Genomic DNA, 19,324 nt, shown 5'->3' with positions numbered 1-19,324 from the left:
TCTTTCTCCCTCACATTTACTTTGTACCTAACAGTTTTGAATAGAAGTTATGGGATTGTTTTGAATTCAAAGCTTTTAACTTTAAAAGGAAATATTGGCATGCAAATAGTATATTATATTATAAGAACTCATGTAGATGCAACGAGAAATGCTTTATTCCGGCATAACTTGTATCATGCCGATACCCACTACCATAATCAAGATCTTTTTTTGACTGCTTCACTCCTCACTCACTCATTTTCAGAAGCCCTTACTTTATCTTACTCTATTTGTTCTTTCTCCCACAAAACAATCTTCTTATTGTCACTTCTGCCCCTATATTTTAACATATTTACACTATACTCCACAAATATTATTTAATTAATAATAATTAAAAAAATAATTATATATATAAATAATACATATAAATAATAATAAATTATTATATAATTAAATAATTTAAAATTAAATATAATAATATTATCTAATCATTTATTATCTATTAACACATAAAATTTCACACTTAGTGGAAGTGGGAAAATTGGCTGACAAAATTTGACCTTTGTGGTCTTCGATGTACAAATTATTTATGCACGAAATTTTATACTAAAAAAGTGGGAAGTGGGAAAATTGGCTGACAAGGATTTGAACTTTGTGGTCTTCGATGTACACTCTGACGCTGACATCATCCACTCATCAGTTATTTATAAGACAAGACACAGACAAACCAACTCCATCGTCTCGTCTGTAGGAAAAGAGAGTGTCTTGGAGACGCACGGTGAGAGAGGCAATCGTATACGATTTTGAGTTGTGACTGTATTTTACTATATATTTATACTATATATATACACATGCGTGCTTTTTATTTGTCATTGCCATCCATAGGGTACTAACCGAAGTTATCTTTTTCCCGAGCTTTTAGTGGAAAACTTGAAAAAACTTAGTGCTCTTTAGCCGGTTATTAGGTTACTGTATAAGGAGTGAGAGAGACAGATGGAGGGTGGAAAGAGAACAGAAGCTGGAACATCAAGCGGTGGTGGTGAGAGGCAAGACAAGTTAAGAGAAATGAAGAGTGAGAAACCACCAAGTGAAGTGTTTGATGATGGAGATGATCACGAAGATGAAGAGGAAGAAGATGATAAGGAAGGTGCTAGAATTGTTACTGCTGGTTTTGATCCTGGGCCTTTGCTTTCTCTCAAGGAACAAATTGAGAAAGACAAGGTTTTTTTTCTTCTCTTTCATTTCTTTACTGTTTCAGGATTCCATAAATTTCTGGGTTTTCTCTGTTTTCCGCGGTTGTTATTATCTTTCTGTTGTTCTCAATTTCACAGCCGGCTAAGTTCTGAACTTTATGATTTTGTTGGTGATGTTTCACTTAAGGTTTCAGTCATATTGTTTTAAATGTCGAACTATCTTTCAGAATTAAATTCATCAAGAAATTTGAACGCATGGACGTTGGATGAATTCTAGTATGCTTGAAATCTCAATTTTGTTTTGCAGGATGACGATAGCTTAAGGAGGTGGAAAGAGAAGTTGCTTGGTTGTGTTGAAGGCGATTTAAATGGTTGTTTTACAGAGTTTTATGTAATAATCTCGTACTTCCTAGTTTCATTTCTCCTTCCCTGATAATGTTTGCTTTCTGTTTTTTAGGCCAAATGGAACCTGAAGTCAAATTTCATTCAATTGGAATCATATCTGATGAATTTGGGGAAATTAATTCTCCTTTACCTGTAGCTGAAAATCAGAGTCGCGTTCTTTTCACTCTCAAGGAGGGATCTCGGTATCAGCTGAAGTTAACATTCACTGTTCTGCACAACATTGTTTCTGGCCTTACTTACTCCAACACAGTGTGGAAGGGGGGACTTCAAGGTGAAGCTTCTTTTCCACAACATCTAAGGTTCAAATTGTGGAACCCTTTATCTAATTTTAGTTTAAACTTGAAAATTTTAGCCAATTTGAATGAGGTTTTGACTATTCAGATTGCCCGCCTTCTTGTTTCATTGAATGGTGTATCCTAACAGTTAGTAGGTTACAGATGATGAATTGTTTGCCTTCTTCCCATATAACAATTAACAAGTGAGGCAAACCTATGAGTTAACCAGCAAGCCTCAGGCTTTTTCAGTTTTAAAGAAACTCTTGCAGATCATATTTTGTAATGTAATTATTTCCTGTGGCTTATAGTGTTTTGGTTTTCCTTTTTCATTCTTTGGTTATCAGTTGATCAGAGTAAAGGGATGTTGGGCACTTTCGCTCCTCAGCGAGAACCATATGAGCATATTTTGGATGAGGAGACAACTCCATCTGGTGCGCTAGCTCGGGGCATTTACTCAGCAAGGCTTAAGGTTAGTACAACTGCCAGCAATTATTAAACACAACCGTGCTTTGATCATGATTGTCATATTTATTGAACATTTCTTTCCATATTATACCTACTTCTATTATTCCATTGCTCAATATCACAAAATATTTGTAAGTTGATAATAGCTCAATTGCAGAATTTATGTGTAGAAATATACTTAAATTTTCATGTTTGGTTGCTTTTTAATGCAGTTTGAAGATGATGATAGAAGATGTCATATGGAACTAAAATATTCCTTCGAAATCAAGAAGAGCAGCTAGCCTAAGTTTTTCTGTGTTTTGCAGTCTGTTTATCATACACTGTCATATGACTTACACGCTTGTTTGTTAACATTGCTTTGTAGACATTTAAATTAAATTCTAGTTGCCTTTACTGCTTTGCGATACCTCCTATTGCCATTTGCAATTTAACTTGCATTCAGAACAGATGAGCAACAAAAGATTTTAGGAACACAGTTCTGAGATTCTTGGTTAATAAACCAAGTTTTCAAGAAGTAATATAAGGTCATTAAAATGATAATATTTCTTAGCCTGTTGATAGATTCGCTACACTGCGCAGTTTGCACGCTTCAGTGAAGTCAACTAAGATAATCTAAGCTAGCTGAATTACTACGCTTAATTGTTCAATGTACAGAAAAAGAATCAATAATGTTCCGGTATAAAACGAGCTAAATATAAAGAAGACCCAATATAACTCTTTATCAGTATCCCCTCGTAACATCACCAGAAATAAAGATACTGAAATGAAATAAAAGAATAGTAAATGATTTGCTGATAAGGTATGCGAATCTAAATCTTATATCCAAGTAAACTGCCCTGCCTGCCTGGACCACTTTGGTGCAACACTATAAACGCAGGACCAAAACAAGCTTGGACCAAAGTTGCAAACAAGGTGCTGCCGAGGTTAACTAAAGTTTATCAGATCTTAGATGAGCCTCTGGTTCCTTGTTATACCAAAAAATGACTTACCAGAGATGGGATTCTTGTCGGCTTCATCTTTCAAAATAACAATAGACGATGATGTGTACGGTAAATGTGCCTTGTGTTGAGAGAAACAAGCACCTGAAGAAAAAACAATGAAAGATAATCTAAATAACATAAACTATGAATGGCAATATCCAATTGAAAACCTTTTACATGTTTATTTTTCAAGATTGAAGGGGGTCCAGGCATCAAGTTACAACATAAAAAATTGTCTCTATTCCATCATTTGAAATTTCAGAGTGGGTATTTCAAAAGTAAGTCATTCAATTTCAAAGTGGGACACCTCTCTAGAAGGAGGTCATTTTTATTATGATTTTGCTATATATGAGATGTCCATGTAATATTTCAATTAAAAAAAAAAATTTGTTGAGTTTGCAGTCATTTTTACCTAAAACCTGCCATAATACACAAGGTAAACTATATTAAATTGTTGAGTTGTCATTGTATTATATTATATTTTATTCCAGCCCATGCAAATCAGGTTCTTTATTCACAGAAGCTTTTGTTAATTAAAGCTTAATAGGTAAACTATATTTCTACCTTTCTATTTTATACATAATGCAAGAGCAGATCAGCTGAAGAATTCTTTAATCTGCAGCTCTGTCCTAGGTGAACATCCCCAAAAACATACCTGCCTCACCAAAGATAACTAATCATATTTTCTAGAAAACACAGCTAAAAAGGAAAATAATAATAATAATAAAAAGCTAATAACCTATATTCACAGTGTTCGGACCATGCACAGCGAGCTTTCCCATAATCCCAATAACAGTCCTCATCCCTCAGAGGTCCACGCTTAGCTATTAAATGTTATGTATCAGTTAACAGAGCTCAAGGTGAATCCTAAGAGAAGAAATAAAATCATGAAGGCATGATTCACCTTTTGTAACAAATTTTGATGTTGCATCAGGGTGAATATCATGCCACATCTGGAGCCACAATTCCCGCATTAGAACTGGGGATCTAACAATATTCCTGTGATTTGCTACATGAAGATAGTGTCAATTTGATGTGTAAGTCTATAGTCAAAGATAAAGCTAATGAGTATTATGTAACTTCTTTATCTACCTTTATCAAGCTCCCAAACTGCTGTCCTCCTTCCCGGAATACTTTCAGAATCTTCATAGTATGTTATGTACTTAACCCTCGGGGATCTTGTCATGTTGGGAACTATATCGGCATCATGATGATGTTCTACATTCAGTTCAACTTGTAGATCAGATCCATCATGCTCAGACTGCAATTTCAAGAAGAAACAAATAATTATTCTATCCTCACAAAGATCAACTCTCTAATGTGTTTCTTCCCTCCCAGTACTGAAAGTTTTGAAAGGAGAAAAAGCATGGCACACTCAAGCTTGCATGAATCTACACATGTACAAGCACAAAAATTATTTGCTGCACTGCCTTCAATACCTGAGGAGCTCTAGTTATGTTTACTTTTGATCCAAGCCAACTCTTGCACCAAGAGAGAGAATGGTATGGTACCTGTAACATATATATCAATATTTACAGAAGCTTATTGCAATAGGCAGATTGGAAAAATGTATATAGTTAATCATAAAATAGAAGCTAATATAATCACATATAACTTATGATTAAAGGAACAAAAAAGAGTTCAATTTCTTAGGCTTACTGTATCATCCCCACTTGCTCTTCCTGGGTTTCCTTCAACTTGATTCCCTGACCTGCCCCAGATCAACACAGAAATGTATGCTATCACTAACAGAGTAATTGATTCTTTTATACTTTACATACTGGTATAACTCTGCTTAACCAACAAGCAAAAACTGTTACAACAACGTTGTCGGAGTATTAAATATATAATGTGTTATACATTCATGTCTATTTCCATATACAACTTTGAGTTACCGAAATGGAAAATTGGCATGCTGTTAGTGATAATAGTTGCACATGATATCACTGATTCTACTAAGCAACTAAGCATAAAAAGGAATGGATAAAAGTGAAAAATTGAGGCAGAAAGTTCAGTAATAAACAATTCACAACACCAGATGTCTAGAAGACAGTTCCATTTTAAAAGAAGCAAGAAGAGTGGTGTATTTTCTACTCTCATAATAAAATATGACATTCATATATATGGAAATTTTCAAAATTAATAATTGTTTAAGCAGAGGAAGAAATAATGAGCACAGTTAGAATCATTGTTTAATCACTTAATTGAGCTTTCAAGAGCACATTGGCAGTAAAATTTAAATCATATATAATTAAATATGAATCATGTAGCTGCAATAAGTATTAATATTTCTTCCTTTAGTTTCCTATGGAAAAAGGACATAGAACATTGTATATATAGAGTACTTTGGTGGATACTATCAAAAAATTCATCTTTACGTTCTTGTGGGTGTATAGATCCTTTATGGATGATACTTACCTTGAGAACAGAGATCCTTCAATCTCATAAATGACATCGGTTATGATCCAATTATCAGGGTAAGGCTTGCCACTTGGTGCAAAATAGTATCCCACCTGATTTCCCATCGCCAAGAAAACAAAACTATCATTCACCACAACAAGGCTATAATTTGAACATAGAATGGATGGCAACATACTTGCAGTCATAAAGGAAAATATAATGAAATGAATTTGTAAATGATATGCAAAAAATTTGACCAATATATACAACAAAAATGACCACAAATCTATGGTCCAATGCAATTCAATAACCAAACAAGTAAACATGTCCTTGATAGACTCCACAAAGCTACATATTGAAACAGGATATCCATTTTCAAACATCCATTATAAGCAGAATAGGACACATCCATTAGCACAAACTTGGAATAGACAGATAGAAAACAGAAAAAAATTCTTCACTAAAGCCTCGTCATCTTCTATGACTAAAGATAAATTACTTTGCAACTTGATTCAATAAAAGAAAGTAATAAGAAGGCCAGAATATATATATTATACCACAAATCATCATCCAAGTTTTAAAGCCATAAAAAACGAAGTGCACAAGACAATTACATTATCATATATCTATTTGGGCAATGCAGTTTACCTCGGTCTTTAAGTCTATCCCATAGATACAAAAAATATTTTTTATAGGTGGTCTCTCCCATGGTGTAAGAGGATTTAGAACTGGATCGCCATGATATGACCTGAAAAACAAAGTATTGCAAACGCTGGTATGTCAGAAAGCTAAATAAAACACCATTTATATTTGATATCATTCCAAAAATCTCAAGAAATAGTAGTAACAGAAATTTTTATCATAGAATTAAATCACCAAAATAGGAACACAGATTGTGAATGAAACATTTGAAAATTGTTTCTGTGTCTGTATTTATCTTTCTGCATGGCATAGATGCAAATCAATGTAAAAAAGTTGAACTAAAACAAAATAAAAGTTGTGGCTTCTATATGGTAACTGTAAAATTCAGTTCAGGCCCCTGATAATTTGTTTCTTCCATTACAAAATTCACATTGCAGACTTGCACCTAGGGACTGCAACTCCATTGAGGAGCGTTAATCATGAATATTCTTCCTTCCAAAGTTTCTAAAAGGTGTCCAACACCATTATAATCCTCTCTCCCATTAAGAAGTAGAGGGCACCTTAGCACTGGAGTGAAAGGAGCTAAAAACTATAGCTGATTACACACATGGATATTGAGCGTCTGATATAATAACCTCCAAAAAGTAACAATGATTACAAAAATAAAACGAAGCTTGTTTAGCTGAAACAAAAGATGTATCTTGGGGTTCACCAAATGGTTGCTCAGAAGATAAGTGTATTCTTCCCTGGCCAGGGTAAATAAAGGGGAAAATCTCAAACTTCAATGCTTAACATTAGAGAGTTGACAAAAAGAGTACAACAAACAGAATTAACTATTGGTAAGAGCACACCTACTTGTCTAATAGATACAAGAGCCTTTTGCTTTCTGGGTCATAATCCTCTATCGATTTGAAAAAGGCACCATCTGATACTTCACGAGCAGAGAAGGATAGTTGAGTAGGGAGCCCACATTCCATGCTGGACAAGTTGGTCTCAGATATTTCAGAAATTGATGGGTAGGCATCAAATCCTGCTAACATAAGAAGTAAACAGAGCATATGAGCAAGCTAACAACATTCTACTCATAAATGAAATCATTCTTCAAAAAGCCCAAAGTCTTACCACGTACAGTAGGAATTTCAACATTAACTATATTAGTTGGCCAGCCAGAGTAATTCAACTGAAACTCCTGCAGATCACATTGATACGTGTGATGACCCTTTCCAGTATTCCCAGAGAAATGCTTCCAATAAGTGCTATCTCCTCTGCAATGCTTTGAAAATGGCAACATCCATAATGAAGAACCAAATGAACTGAACATCAATCGAGCTGTTCCCTGATACCTTGCCAAAATAAATATTATCCATGTTTAAAGAGGCAACCAAACAAAGAGCAACAGATAACAATAATATAAATTCCACCAACTTCGAACAGACTAAGTCACATTGGTTAAATTTTAGTAAATAGCCTAATTTAATGCAAACATAATTGTGAAATATTTCACAACATAGGAAGATTTTGGTACTCAACCATAATCATGTTTCCACTTAACATCCAACCAAGCAATTTAGGCTACTAATATCCCACCCCAGACAAGAAGTTAGCAGCTTTGTCAAGAAACCTTAAACTACAGATATAGCAACTTTCATTAAAAAAATTTCATGCTGAGGGGTATAATTAAAAGGCAATGAAAAAGGTCAAGCTAGTAATTTGTTTTTTTTTTTTTTTGTAAGTAAAAATATGTTAACAAAGAAAAGCCTTCAAAAGAGACTAAGGAACAACCTAAGCTCGTCCTGCCTGAATGGTCAGGAAAGTGAAAACAGACTAAAATGGCCTGGCCTGCGCTCGTACAACCTAAGAAAGGCTAACATCAACTCCTCTATCATTTAACCCATAGCAAAATACAATTACAGTTTGGAGAAGTAACTTTTTTTTTTTTTTAACCAATAAAAAAAGACATGTTGGAGAAGGAACATAGACCATTAAGTTATCAAACAAAATGGAAACTAGTAGAAGTAAATGTAACCAAAAAATACCTCAGAAACAGGAAGGCCAAACGTGACACCAGAAAGCGTTGCTTTAATTGCCTCAGCTGCACCAAGAAAAGGAGCACCTGGAATCAAGAAAACAAAATGTACCAAATAAAAGGCATATATCATTATCAGAATTCGCAAGTAACTCTACCTTTTAGGAAAACAAATATGATGTAAATCAATCATACCAACAGCAAAATAGGCATGAATATGTTCATCCAACCACTGGACATACTGTTTTGGAGCAATTTCTAGCTTTAACCACTCTAGAAAGTAACGGAACACATTGTTACCCAATGAATGGGCAAACACTAATGAAGGGCCACCACGAAGTTTCAAGGCAGTTTCTAATGTCAACCTGTAATAACAACAAAAGAATTGGAAACTCTAACAATCTTCATTCAAAAACTAGAAATCACACCTTAATAACTCAATTTAAGGACAGAAGATTAACATAATTAATAATTTAGTATTCTTAAAATTTATTCTTATGACAAAATATATTCACTGACATCAGTATCAATGACATATACTGAAAACTTCAACTTAGGCATATTAATTTTAGTAGAAAAATGCTGTTGTTTTTGTTTCTGTGTTTTAGAGATATAACAATAATTAACCAGTTTCACCATAATCAAGATTCAAGCAAATTTCAATTCTCAAGAAACAACTATATTTTGCATCAGAAGCAAATGGTCAAAATGTGGGACAATCGGACAAGGTACTCAAATCTTGTTTTTGAATCCAAACAAGGGAAAGACAATGGTTAAATTTGAACATTTTCATAATAAGTGTCACATTCAGTAGCAGAAAGTATTTAGATTAGACTAACATATATGTTGTAGAAAACAAGCAATATATCTAAAGGTGTTTCCTATAGCTATAAGCAACAGTGTGCATTAAAGATATGTATGTAAGAATATACAAACTTTAGCTTGTGAAAATATAGGTCTCGCTCTTCAAGCTTTGATGGTGTCAATCTCCAATCATATGGAACAGCAACAATTGCATTAGCTTCTATACCAAACTCAATGCACCACTTAATCCATTCTTTCCATACAGAAGAGAGAGGACCTGGAACCATAAATCAAGTTTTATTTAGGCATGTGATCATCACACCAAAAAGCTAAGGAAAAAAGTCAAAATATCCCATACACATATTACACGAAGAAAAATTAGCACCAAGGAATGAAGAAAAGAAGATTACCCGTTATATATCCTGGATCAAGTTCTGTTATCGCTGAAAGACCACTATCAGGCCGAGACTTGCATTCAGGATGATCTGTTTGATTATAAGGATCTAGTATCATGCACTTAAGCCAGCAATTTACAGCAGATAGAAGCTGCATGACACATGAATAGAAAATGTGGGTTCAAAAAGTACAATTCATCATCACCTCTTTTACTAAACAATTCTTCCAAATTAATTTTGCTACAAAATAATCATAACGTCCATTTTACATCTAGCCTCACATCCACTCTCTACACAAACAAAACAGAACTATGGTAACAAACTTAAAACGTGTGCAATTATATGTATCCAATTAACCTCTCATGAAAGTTCTAATAGCAACACCATAACTAAAAAAAATGATAATAATAATCGAGTACGTTGAAAAATTTTATGGAAGAACATGGTTATTTGACTTCACGTGACTCAAACAATGGTAAAAATAGGATTTGTAAATCTTTCTAGAGAATCTAATCCGTTCAGCTTTACACGAGAGTTCTGAAGAAAATAAACAGCCAACATAAAGTAGAAAAACGCAAGCAAAACCAGACGATATATACGATTAGAAAGAACAACATAAACAACAAAAGAGTGAACAGAGCAATTATAATGGTGAAAAATTACTTTGGTTGTGTCAAGCCAAACGAGGTCGAGAGGATTGAAATCGAGAGGGGAGTAGGGACAGTCGAGGATCGACCATGCTCTGAGCTGAGTGGAGGCGAAACCTGGTATAATGATTCCTGATAACTTAGAGTAGTTTCCGCTCAACTTGCCTCCATCTGCGGAGGTTTTACAGAGACTTAAAAGGAAAACAAAAAAGACGACAACCGATATGGAGACGGACACGAAACGAAGTGGTAGAACTCTCATTGGAAAAGCGGAGTTTGTTCTGACCATCAGTTGGGGGATGAGAAGTTTGGTGCTTTCAGATTCAGTGTCACGGGCCCCTCTGACTTATGTAAATGCAATTTATAGGACCGGTAAAGAACGGTACCGTTTAGGATTTTGCTTTTATTAGATTGGAATTTGGACCTGCTAAAAGCCTATGGAAAGGGATAGCTCATTATATGTTGAACTATAACGGAAATTAAATTAAATTAAATTAAATTGCCTAAATTGATATGCTAAAAGTAAAAATATTTAAAATTATCTATACAAAGTCAAAATAACCCCTCAAGAATACTGTTCACTTTGTTGTACTGTTTACCCGAGTTTTTTTTGAAAAATTAAATTAATTATCCAAAAATATCAGATTTATATTTATTCTAACACAAAATCTCTTAACAAACTTATCTAAAACACTTAAGAATCAACTCATATAATCAATTGTAAAAATTCGAAAACCTTAACCTAAAAACTAATTAAATATTTTTCTAATAACATAAATCTCAAGATTAAAATAAATAAAACATAATAAAAGAGGTTAGTTTATCACTTTTTGTCATTCATTTTGGTGTTGAGGTTTATTGGCTATTGCCTTTAAAATCTACCCAGTATGATGCATGTAAGAAAATCTAATGCCAATTATATTTTTATAAAAAGTCTCTAAATGGGAAAATAGGGTTTTTAAACTTAAAGGGTGAAAAGTGATGTCTCATCAAAAGTTGGATGGAAGATAATCATATGGTCTTGAGTCCATGCTATTAAATACATCATGAAATATAGAAAAGGTCGGTGGTGTAAAATTCATACAAAATTGCATTATTTCAAGCGTGATATGATCGAAAATGATAAAATTGCATAAATTGTAGCTCCAGACAAACAAAAGAGCACAAGAAAAAAATCAAGTCAGTAAACTTTATTTCTAATGTGAAAATATAAGTTGCCACCAAAAAAACCATCTAATCTCACTAATTTCATCATATAGTATCATAAACTCAATAAATTTCAAATATTAAATATTAGAAAAGATTAAACCACATGTCTATTATTCATTGGTTGCTATTTTGGAAATTAATTAATTTATTTTTGTTACAAAATAATAAAAATGCCCCTTTAAATTCAACCGGGGTGGTGGCGCAGTTGGCTAGCGCGTAGGTCTCATAGCTAAGAGTGATCCTGAGGTCGCGAGTTCGAGCCTCTCTCACCCCAATCAGCTTTTTCCAATTTTCATTTTGCTTCGAAGTCACGGCACAAACTCTCAAGCTTTAAACCCTTTTACAATATTTTCTTCATTTCATGTCTTCTGTTAATCTTTTCTTTTTTGCACTTTGTGATATTTCTTTTACAAATTCGATGGTTGTTGTGAACTTTATGTACTTGAAATTAAGATGAAGACTGGGAGGTAGAGCTCCTTGTACCAAAGTTATTATTTCTTTTCAAGACATTTCTCATCTTTTATTAACAATTGAATTTCTTTACCAACTGATTCAACTTTCTTTAAAAAGTTGGACGGGTAAGAAAATTCTAATCTCTACTTGAAAGCCACATTGCAGAGGAACTTTCAAATTTTGTTCATTATAAATCTACAGAGTAGCTTTCCATATGGGCATGTCCTGTGCTGTGGATTTAGGAGAACATAAGCTTTTTATATTTTTCAAAAGGCATCAAACCAATAACTGGTTGATAGTAGAAAAACAAAACTGTAATTATGGACCCATTTTAACTTTAAAAAAAATGTACAACGATGAAACAATTCTCACACAGTTCTATCATACTAAAATTCACAGAAGTAATCACAAAAGAAGAGATGATGAACACCTAATAAGAAAACTCCAGATCATCTCAAACTTTCTGTCTAACATGTATTAAGACTTATGAGTTGGGTAACCAGCAAAATGGGTGTAGTTTCTGATGAAGGCAACCAGTTTGAAAGGCTAGCATCCACTTCTACTTCTCGGTTTGGCTTCTTGGATTGATCGCCAAATTTTGTTTTAAAGCTGAGAGAATTCCTTGAAACTCGGCTCCAAACTAAAGGGAGGACGAGGTTCTTGATCCACTGCGAAATTCTCTTTCGGTTGCTTCAGTTGTGGTTTCCCCTTCGCTAAAACTGCTTTCCATTGAGTGAGATTTTCAACTGGGTTCAAAACAGACTTGACATGTACACTTCTATCTCTTACTCTTCGATTACCCCGAATCAACTTCATGCATCGCTCATCCAAATCACTTGTCACCAAAGAACTGTCAACAACCTCCTTTGCATCAGCTTTGCCCACAGCTATTCTTGATTCAGCATAATCAGAACCATCGTCCTCACAGATATCATCATAATCCACCACGCCGTCATCTTCTTCACCTTCTTCATCATCATCAAGATCACTACCCAAATCTAGTTCATCATCTTCATCTTCACTGTCTCTGCAGTTTTGATATCTGTAATTAGAAGGATAAGACCCCGAGCTGGATGTGATGGAACTAGCTTCAGAAAAAGACTGAGATTGCTTTGATCTCACTAAAAAATCCTCCTCCTCCTTTTTCTTCTTGACCTCTCTAACTTCACTGATCTCAGGTAAATTACTAGTGACCTCAGAAAAAACAGGCTCATAGGTTTTGACATTAGAGTCAAAAGTAACTTTCTTTCGTGAATCCGAGCTCAATCGCTCCTCATCAGCCTTACCCCTATACCGGCAATCCCTAACCATTATACCAAGACAATTAAGAATGTGTAAAAAACAGAATGCAGAACAAACCGTAGAATGCACCGGAGGATTAAAACTTGTAACTCTCTGCTGCAATTCAACAAATAAGTAAGCTATTTATAAGCCGGCTTGCTTTCCTTGCACAAGCGGGAAATTCAGTTAACAAAAACCTTAGGAATAGGAAAATAGGAAACAATGAAAATAGGAAATTGGCCGTTGAAATGCTTTTACGGTGAGATTTCTTTGAAATTCGGATGCGTTTTTCTGGTCAATAAAATTTTGAACCCAGAAATTATTTACAAAGATTGCGACATCAAGAGAGAAGAGAGACTGGATTAAAGCAACAAGGAACGATTGAAGAGAGCATTTGAACTCTGCTTACTTAATTGTATTTCTTTTTACTTTTAAGGTGAATAAATGATAATTTTACTTTTTACCATAAAGTTTTTATTAACCAAGTTAGATATGGGGTAAAGTAGTGTTTTGGGTCTGGAAAAATGTGATTTGATGACCCTGAGGAGTTTATGATTTTTGGACACGAACTCTAAACTAAAGTGGGACTTTTAAATTATATGATCATGGAGTTAGCAGTTCGGCCATGATTTGGTAAACAGGTTCTGCAGTAACTCATATATGAATAGATAATCTAAATTGAAAATTCAGTGTTATAACAAAGAGTATATGCGTTGTTGTGTTTGTCTACACAAATTTCACCAACTCTTCTTCACTAATTCATAACATAATTTTCATACAAAAATCAAGGGTAATACTGCCATAAATGTTAATGTATTACCCTTAATTTAAATCGAATTAACACTAATCAACAAAGATAAACTAAATTTCACAATGGCAGAAAATGAGAATGATAAACAATGCAAGTGGCGGCAAAGATGATGACCAAAAGTGACAAAATGATAAAAAGGATTGACAATTGTGAATCTAAGAGTGATCTGTTGTGATAAAACTGCAATATCAAATTTTATATGACTGGTGAGAGATCGATGAAAGGAAGATTAAAATAGTTGAAAAATATGAGTTTTAGTTGGCAGTGTCATCGCCAATCCCAAATTTCCACTCAACACATCTCGTTCTGCTTTTAAAAACTTGTTAGATTGTCTATGGTTATCATCCCAGCGGTTCAGAGCGGCAACCTTGTGTCTTTGCTGATAATTTTTGTGCAACAAAACGCATTGAAGGTCGCTCCTCCGGGGTAGTATGTGTGCATGCTAATGCTACATTAATCACAAACACCACTTCTTCTGCTAATTGGCCAGTGGGAGGTAAGAGCCGTTGGTCTAACAAATCCTTCATAAACAATGTTGAATTTTCTAACGTTAATCTTTTTGATAAAGATAAAGAAGTTAAGAGTTCACCAGGATGTCTTCCCATCATGACTTCTAATGTCACCACTCCAAAACTATAAATATCACATTTATTTGTTACTCGCATTGTGAGTGCAAGCTCTGCACATTAAAAATCATTAAATAATCTAAGTTCATTTAGAAAAAAGAAAAAAATAAAGCCACAAATTATATTGTTTGCTTACCTGGAGCCATGTACCCATATGACCCAGCGACAGTGGTCCAGCTGGAAGTATCAGGATTCAACAGTCTCGCAGTGCCAAAATCCGAGAGGCGCGGCTCAAAATCTTCCTCAAGCAAGATGTTATTCAAGGATATGTCCCGGTGGACAATAGGTGGTGAGCAATCATGGTGCAAGTAAGCAATTGCATGAGCCAGTCCTTGCACAATTTTCACCCTTTCAGCCCAGTCCAGCTCTACTTTCCCTTCAACCCCATACAGAACTTTCCCCAGACTACCTCTTTCTACATATTCATAAACCAAGTACAGGTATCCTTTCTTGGAACAGAACCCGTGTAGCTTTATAATATTCCGGTGCCTGACATCCGTCAACACACGAATCTCATTCTCAAAGCTTTGGCGATTGGACATGGGAACATCACTGGTGTCTAACATACCAAGTTTCTTAACTGCAACCACTTGGCCTGTTGGCAACAACGCCTTGTACACGATTCCAAATCCTCCTTTCCCAATGCAATACTTGCCACTAAAATCCTCCGTTGCCTTTACAATATCCCCAAAAGTAAACTTCCCTTCCCTCTCCCATATTAATGATTCAGAACTATCACGCCTCTGACTGCTTTTCGTCTCCTTATCATTGAGTTTGGTTTTGTGCTTATAAATCAGAACTCCAGAAATTATGATTACAAGCAACAGGCTACATAGAGGAACAGTGACACCTATAAGAACCTTCTTTTTATGGTCTGTGGACTTTCCGGGGCCGGATAGTACATTACAAGATGTTAATCCTGCTGTATCTCCGCACAAACCAGTGTTTCCAACAAAAGCATCTGCAGATGCGTTCTGGAAAATGCTGCCACTTGGAATTTCACCAGTTAAGTCATTGCACGAGAAATCAATTGAATGTAGACTTATCAGGCTAGAAAACGACGCCGGAATACTCCCAGAGAGTTTGTTATGCGACAAGTTGAGATTCTCCAGTCTCGAAAGCTTTCCCAGGTTTTGGGGAATTGTACCAGAGAGTGAATTGCTGCTGAGGTCCAACATGTACTGCAGTCCGAACAAATGGCCAAGCTCAGGTGGTATTTCACCGGATAAATCATTGTGGCTCAGGTCTAAGCTCAAAACTTTTTCACAATTTGCAAGTTCTTCAGGTATATCTCCGGTCAAATTGTTATTTGCAAAATCAAGATACTCAAGCATACTTAAATTGGTCACACTACGAGGGATCTCTCCTGTCAAGTGATTATTACTCAAATTGAGCTTGAACAATCTGCCTAACTTCCCTAATTCATTCGGAATTTCCCCTGTTAGTCCATTGGAGTCTAGGCTTAGAACTCCCAATCGGCTCAAACCCCCCAGCTCAGAAGGGATACCTCCAGAGATTCTATTTCTGTCCAACTGCAGATTACTGAGATTTTTGCACTCTCCCCATACAGGGGAGATTTCACCAATAAATTGATTTTCGCTTAAAGAAATGAAATCAAGCTTTTCGTGAACTCCAAATGCTTCTGTGATATTACCTGTGAATTTATTGCTGTCAAGTCGGACTCTACTAAGGTTCTTACAATTGGCCAAACAAGCGGGCAATGATCCAGTGAAGTCGTTACCATTCACTGAAAAATTTTCGAGAGCAAAACCACTGCACAACTCGGGTGGCAATTCTCCGGTGAAGCTGTTGTTAGAGAAGCTTACATAGGTCAACTGACTATACTTCCCAAATTCCCTAGGAATGCTGCCAGAGAAGTTATTGGTAAACAGAGAGATTGACCTTAAAGAAGGAAGGCGAGAAATGTTCACTGGCAACTCTCCATACAGTTGGTTGGCACTGACATCAAAAGTAACCAAAGAAGCCAAATTTTCAATCTCTGGTGGAATAGTGCCAGTGAGATTATTGGAGAAAAGTTTTAAGACTAGAAGATTTGTGAGATCCCACAATGTTTTCGGAATTGGACCTGAAATCTGGTTTTCAGAAAGGTCTAATCTGGTTAGGTTAATCAAATTTCCAATCTCAGAAGGAATAGGGCCCAAGAGCTTATTTTTATACAGGCAAAGGTAATTAAGCTGTATCAATAAGCCAATTTCTGGTGAAATCTTCCCTGTGAAGGAATTGTTTTGAAGTTGCAAGGAGACCAATTCCGTCAAATTTGAAATGAGCCTAGGTGAGATGTCCCCAGAGAGTAAATTATCAGACAAACCCAATTCAGTTAATTTGATCAGATTTGACAAAGAAATAGGCAACTCCCCGCTGAGATAATTTATAGCTAAGGCCAAGTATGTAAGGTTAGTACAATGGCCAAGCTCAGAAGGTATGGTAGAGTTTAAGGCATTGATTCGGAGATCAAGCTTCTGAAGCTTTTTGAGCTGGCCTAAAGAAGATGGAATTTGCCCACTAAACGAATTGTTAAACAATTCAATCATTTGGAGCTCAGACAACAACCCTATGTCCTCAGGAATCGGACCACTCAACTTGTTATTGGCAACACGAAGTTGTATGAGATCGGAAAGCTTGGAAACATTTGAAGACAATGGTCCCTGGAATAGATTATCAGTGAGGTTGAGATATTGAAGATTGGCCAGATTTGTAAACATCATTTCTGGTATTCGGCCGCTCAACTTATTCAGCGACAAATCAAGGTAAGTCAAGTTCCGGCAAGTTAATACAAAAGAAGGAAATCCCAAATGAAGTTCATTGTAGGGAAGACTAAGGTGTCGCAACAAAGGCATGGGTGAAAATTTAGACCAGTTAGGGGACTCCAACAAGTTTGCTCCAAGGTCTAAGTACCATACCTTTTGAAGATTGCTGAGCTGATGAGGGATGGTACCATTGAGATAGTTATTAAAAAGATTAAGATACCGAAGCTCCGTTAACTGTGCCATCTCCGTAGGAATGATACCTTCAAATAAGTTTGAGCTCAAATCCAAGTAAGCTAGGTTGGAGAGACTATCAATGGTAGAAGGAATATCTCCATCGAAATTGTTGCTGCTGATGTCAAAGCGAGTGAGAGGTTCAAATTCAGTGAAGTTGAATTCAGTGAGAACCCCGGTGATGTTTGCTGCTGAGAGGTTTATCTGGGAAACGGTTCCTCCGGAGTCGCAAACAATGGAAGTCCAGTTGCAGAGGTTGTTGACGTTGGAAAGTGACCATGATGAGAGAGAAGAAGGTTGAAAACTGAAGGTGTTCTTCCATCTGACGAGGGCTTCAGCTTGAGTTCTGGGTGATGCAGAGATCTTCAAAGAAAGTAATGAACACAGCAAGAGGAAGAGAAACAGACAAGTGTTCTTAGAAGAAGTCATGGGTGAGTAAGTGGAAACTCCCATTGAAGTTATAACCGGTAGAAACATTAGAAAGCAAACTAAAGTCGTTTGGAAGCATCATCATCTAGATGACTACTTTTAGGGTGGGGAAATGTACACCAACATTGGCATAGGTTTAGGGTGGAAAAGGGATGTTGATAGTGTCGAGATGGTGACACAGGTGAAAAAAATCCTAAGTTTTGAAAGAAAAATATAATTTTTTAAAAATGAAAAACTTTTTAAAAGAGGTTAATTTGATAGTTTTTAAAACCTAAGATAAGAAATATAATAAATTATATATATTTTTAATATTATTTTTAAAATGATAATTTTATCTCTAATCTTAAATAAATTTTTAACAGAATTTAACTTATAAATGAGTGTTTAAATTTTTAAAATCAGAAGATAAAACTTTGAAATTTTACTATATTTTAGATGGGAACAAGTCTTGTAACCTTGAATTCACAATAAACCATGGGTGGGAATAAGTCTTTTGGCCTTTTAAATTTAAGGATGCCGTGCGTGCAGTGGCTTCCTGAATGCGGGAAGGATGCAGGAAATTCATTCAATTTTCCACTTTTCCATCTTTCCACATTAACATCATTACGGTAATCGATTTTTAATTGAGGACAGTAAAGGGTATTGTTTAAATACCTAATACATAATAGAGAAAACATAGCCTCTTGGAAAGACTGAAAGTCTGGTGGCGTAAACTGCGCTGCTAATAAAATAATATGGCCAAAAGACTTATTTTCACCTAACGTGTTATTTAATCCAAAACTCATATTTGTCTACTTTTAGAAATTTAAATTCTCATTAATAAATTAATTTTTATTAAAATTTTTAATTAAAATTAAAAATAAAGTTATTATTTTAATAATAATATTAAAAAAATATAATTTTCAATCATATATTTTAAAAATTAATAATTTTATTCCTATTTAAAGTTTTTTAATTTGAAAAAATCGCATTTTCTGGTTTTAGTAAGTAGGTTCTACAATAACTCTGATATGAATAGATAACTCAAAATAAAAATTTAGTGTTATACGACAAAGTGTATATGTGTTATTGTGTTTGTCATTATAAATTTGGCCCAACTCTTCTCCACTAATTCATAATATAATTTTCATACAAAAATCAAGGGTAATACTGCCATAAATGTTAATGTATTATCCTAAATTCAAACCCAATTAACACTAATTAACAAATATAAACTGGATTTTATAAAGGCAGTAAATAAAAACGATAAACAGTGCAAGTGGTGACAAAGATGATGACCGAAAGTGATGGAAAGGATTGATAATC

The 19,324-nt window shown here is 35.0% G+C and overlaps 4 protein-coding genes and 1 non-coding gene across 13 annotated transcripts; 2 read left to right on the top strand and 3 right to left on the bottom strand.

The window, feature by feature from the left end:
* Positions 1 to 755: 755 nt before the first annotated feature.
* Positions 756 to 2,710, top strand: LOC123223689 (rho GDP-dissociation inhibitor 1-like). Its single transcript, XM_044647008.1, has 5 exons — positions 756 to 1,200; positions 1,480 to 1,543; positions 1,630 to 1,848; positions 2,197 to 2,321; positions 2,530 to 2,710. The coding sequence occupies exons 1-5, from the start codon at positions 973 to 975 to the stop codon at positions 2,596 to 2,598; spliced, it is 705 nt and encodes a 234-aa protein (XP_044502943.1). The 5' UTR covers positions 756 to 972; the 3' UTR covers positions 2,599 to 2,710.
* A 127-nt stretch (positions 2,711 to 2,837) lies between these two features.
* LOC123223687 (phospholipid--sterol O-acyltransferase-like) lies at positions 2,838 to 10,553 on the bottom strand. 9 transcript variants are annotated; one of them, XR_006503836.1, is made up of 17 exons: positions 10,228 to 10,551; positions 9,580 to 9,715; positions 9,302 to 9,446; positions 8,561 to 8,730; positions 8,376 to 8,452; positions 7,462 to 7,675; positions 7,195 to 7,372; positions 6,346 to 6,445; positions 5,716 to 5,810; positions 4,957 to 5,008; positions 4,737 to 4,808; positions 4,390 to 4,558; positions 4,202 to 4,306; positions 4,037 to 4,121; positions 3,862 to 3,952; positions 3,307 to 3,399; positions 3,057 to 3,075 (listed from the first exon to the last, which is right to left on the bottom strand). XR_006503836.1 is itself a non-coding variant. In XM_044647004.1 (16 exons), exons 1-15 carry the CDS (start codon positions 10,498 to 10,500, stop codon positions 3,871 to 3,873), a joined length of 1,953 nt encoding a protein of 650 aa, XP_044502939.1. In that variant the 5' UTR covers positions 10,501 to 10,551; the 3' UTR covers positions 2,911 to 3,399; positions 3,862 to 3,870. The 9 variants fall into 9 exon arrangements, 5 of the variants coding, with proteins under 5 accessions (XP_044502937.1, XP_044502938.1, XP_044502939.1 ...); XR_006503835.1 differs by lacking the exon at positions 3,057 to 3,075 and adding an exon at positions 3,214 to 3,232; XM_044647004.1 differs by having other exon boundaries at positions 2,911 to 3,399.
* A 1,057-nt stretch (positions 10,554 to 11,610) lies between these two features.
* TRNAM-CAU lies at positions 11,611 to 11,694 on the top strand. The gene is given in 2 exon segments: positions 11,611 to 11,648; positions 11,659 to 11,694. It is a non-coding gene; the product is annotated as a tRNA-Met (tRNA).
* Positions 11,695 to 12,476: 782 nt separating this feature from the next.
* On the bottom strand, positions 12,477 to 13,184 carry LOC123223432. The gene has a single exon (XM_044646595.1). The coding sequence runs from the start codon at positions 13,182 to 13,184 to the stop codon at positions 12,477 to 12,479; it is 708 nt and encodes a 235-aa protein (XP_044502530.1).
* A 792-nt stretch (positions 13,185 to 13,976) lies between these two features.
* LOC123223003 (MDIS1-interacting receptor like kinase 2-like) lies at positions 13,977 to 18,098 on the bottom strand. The gene is made up of 2 exons (XM_044646049.1): positions 14,728 to 18,098; positions 13,977 to 14,644 (listed from the first exon to the last, which is right to left on the bottom strand). The coding sequence occupies exons 1-2, from the start codon at positions 18,065 to 18,067 to the stop codon at positions 14,307 to 14,309; spliced, it is 3,678 nt and encodes a 1,225-aa protein (XP_044501984.1). The 5' UTR covers positions 18,068 to 18,098; the 3' UTR covers positions 13,977 to 14,306.
* Positions 18,099 to 19,324: the final 1,226 nt, after the last annotated feature.

This window comes from Mangifera indica, chromosome 8 (genome assembly GCF_011075055.1).
Source record: "Mangifera indica cultivar Alphonso chromosome 8, CATAS_Mindica_2.1, whole genome shotgun sequence".
In the NCBI taxonomy this organism is placed as follows: Eukaryota; Viridiplantae; Streptophyta; class Magnoliopsida; order Sapindales; family Anacardiaceae; genus Mangifera; species Mangifera indica.
The sequence above is the reverse complement of the archived record's forward strand: the minus strand, read 5'-3'. Positions and strand labels throughout refer to the sequence as shown.

Bases quoted from the DNA above. Each gene is read 5' to 3' on its own strand.
- LOC123223003 (XM_044646049.1), bottom strand. From the start codon at position 18,067: ATGTTTCTACCGGTTATAACTTCAATGGGAGTTTCCACTTACTCACCC. The intron at 14,645-14,727 runs GTAAGCAAACAA...TTTAATGTGCAG, and splicing joins ATATGGGTACATGGCTCCAG to AGCTTGCACTCACAATGCGA.
- LOC123223432 (XM_044646595.1), bottom strand. From the start codon at position 13,184: ATGGTTAGGGATTGCCGGTATAGGGGTAAGGCTGATGAGGAGCGATTG.
- LOC123223687 (XM_044647002.1), bottom strand. From the start codon at position 10,500: ATGGTCAGAACAAACTCCGCTTTTCCAATGAGAGTTCTACCACTTCGT. The intron at 4,307-4,389 runs GTAGATAAAGAA...ATCTTCATGTAG, and splicing joins AGTTTGGGAGCTTGATAAAG to CAAATCACAGGAATATTGTT. The intron at 3,076-3,306 runs GTAAGTCATTTT...ATTTCATTTCAG, and splicing joins CGACAAGAATCCCATCTCTG to TATCTTTATTTCTGGTGATG.
- LOC123223689 (XM_044647008.1), top strand. From the start codon at position 973: ATGGAGGGTGGAAAGAGAACAGAAGCTGGAACATCAAGCGGTGGTGGT. The intron at 1,201-1,479 runs GTTTTTTTTCTT...TTTGTTTTGCAG, and splicing joins AACAAATTGAGAAAGACAAG to GATGACGATAGCTTAAGGAG. The intron at 1,544-1,629 runs GTTGTTTTACAG...TCTGTTTTTTAG, and splicing joins TGTTGAAGGCGATTTAAATG to GCCAAATGGAACCTGAAGTC.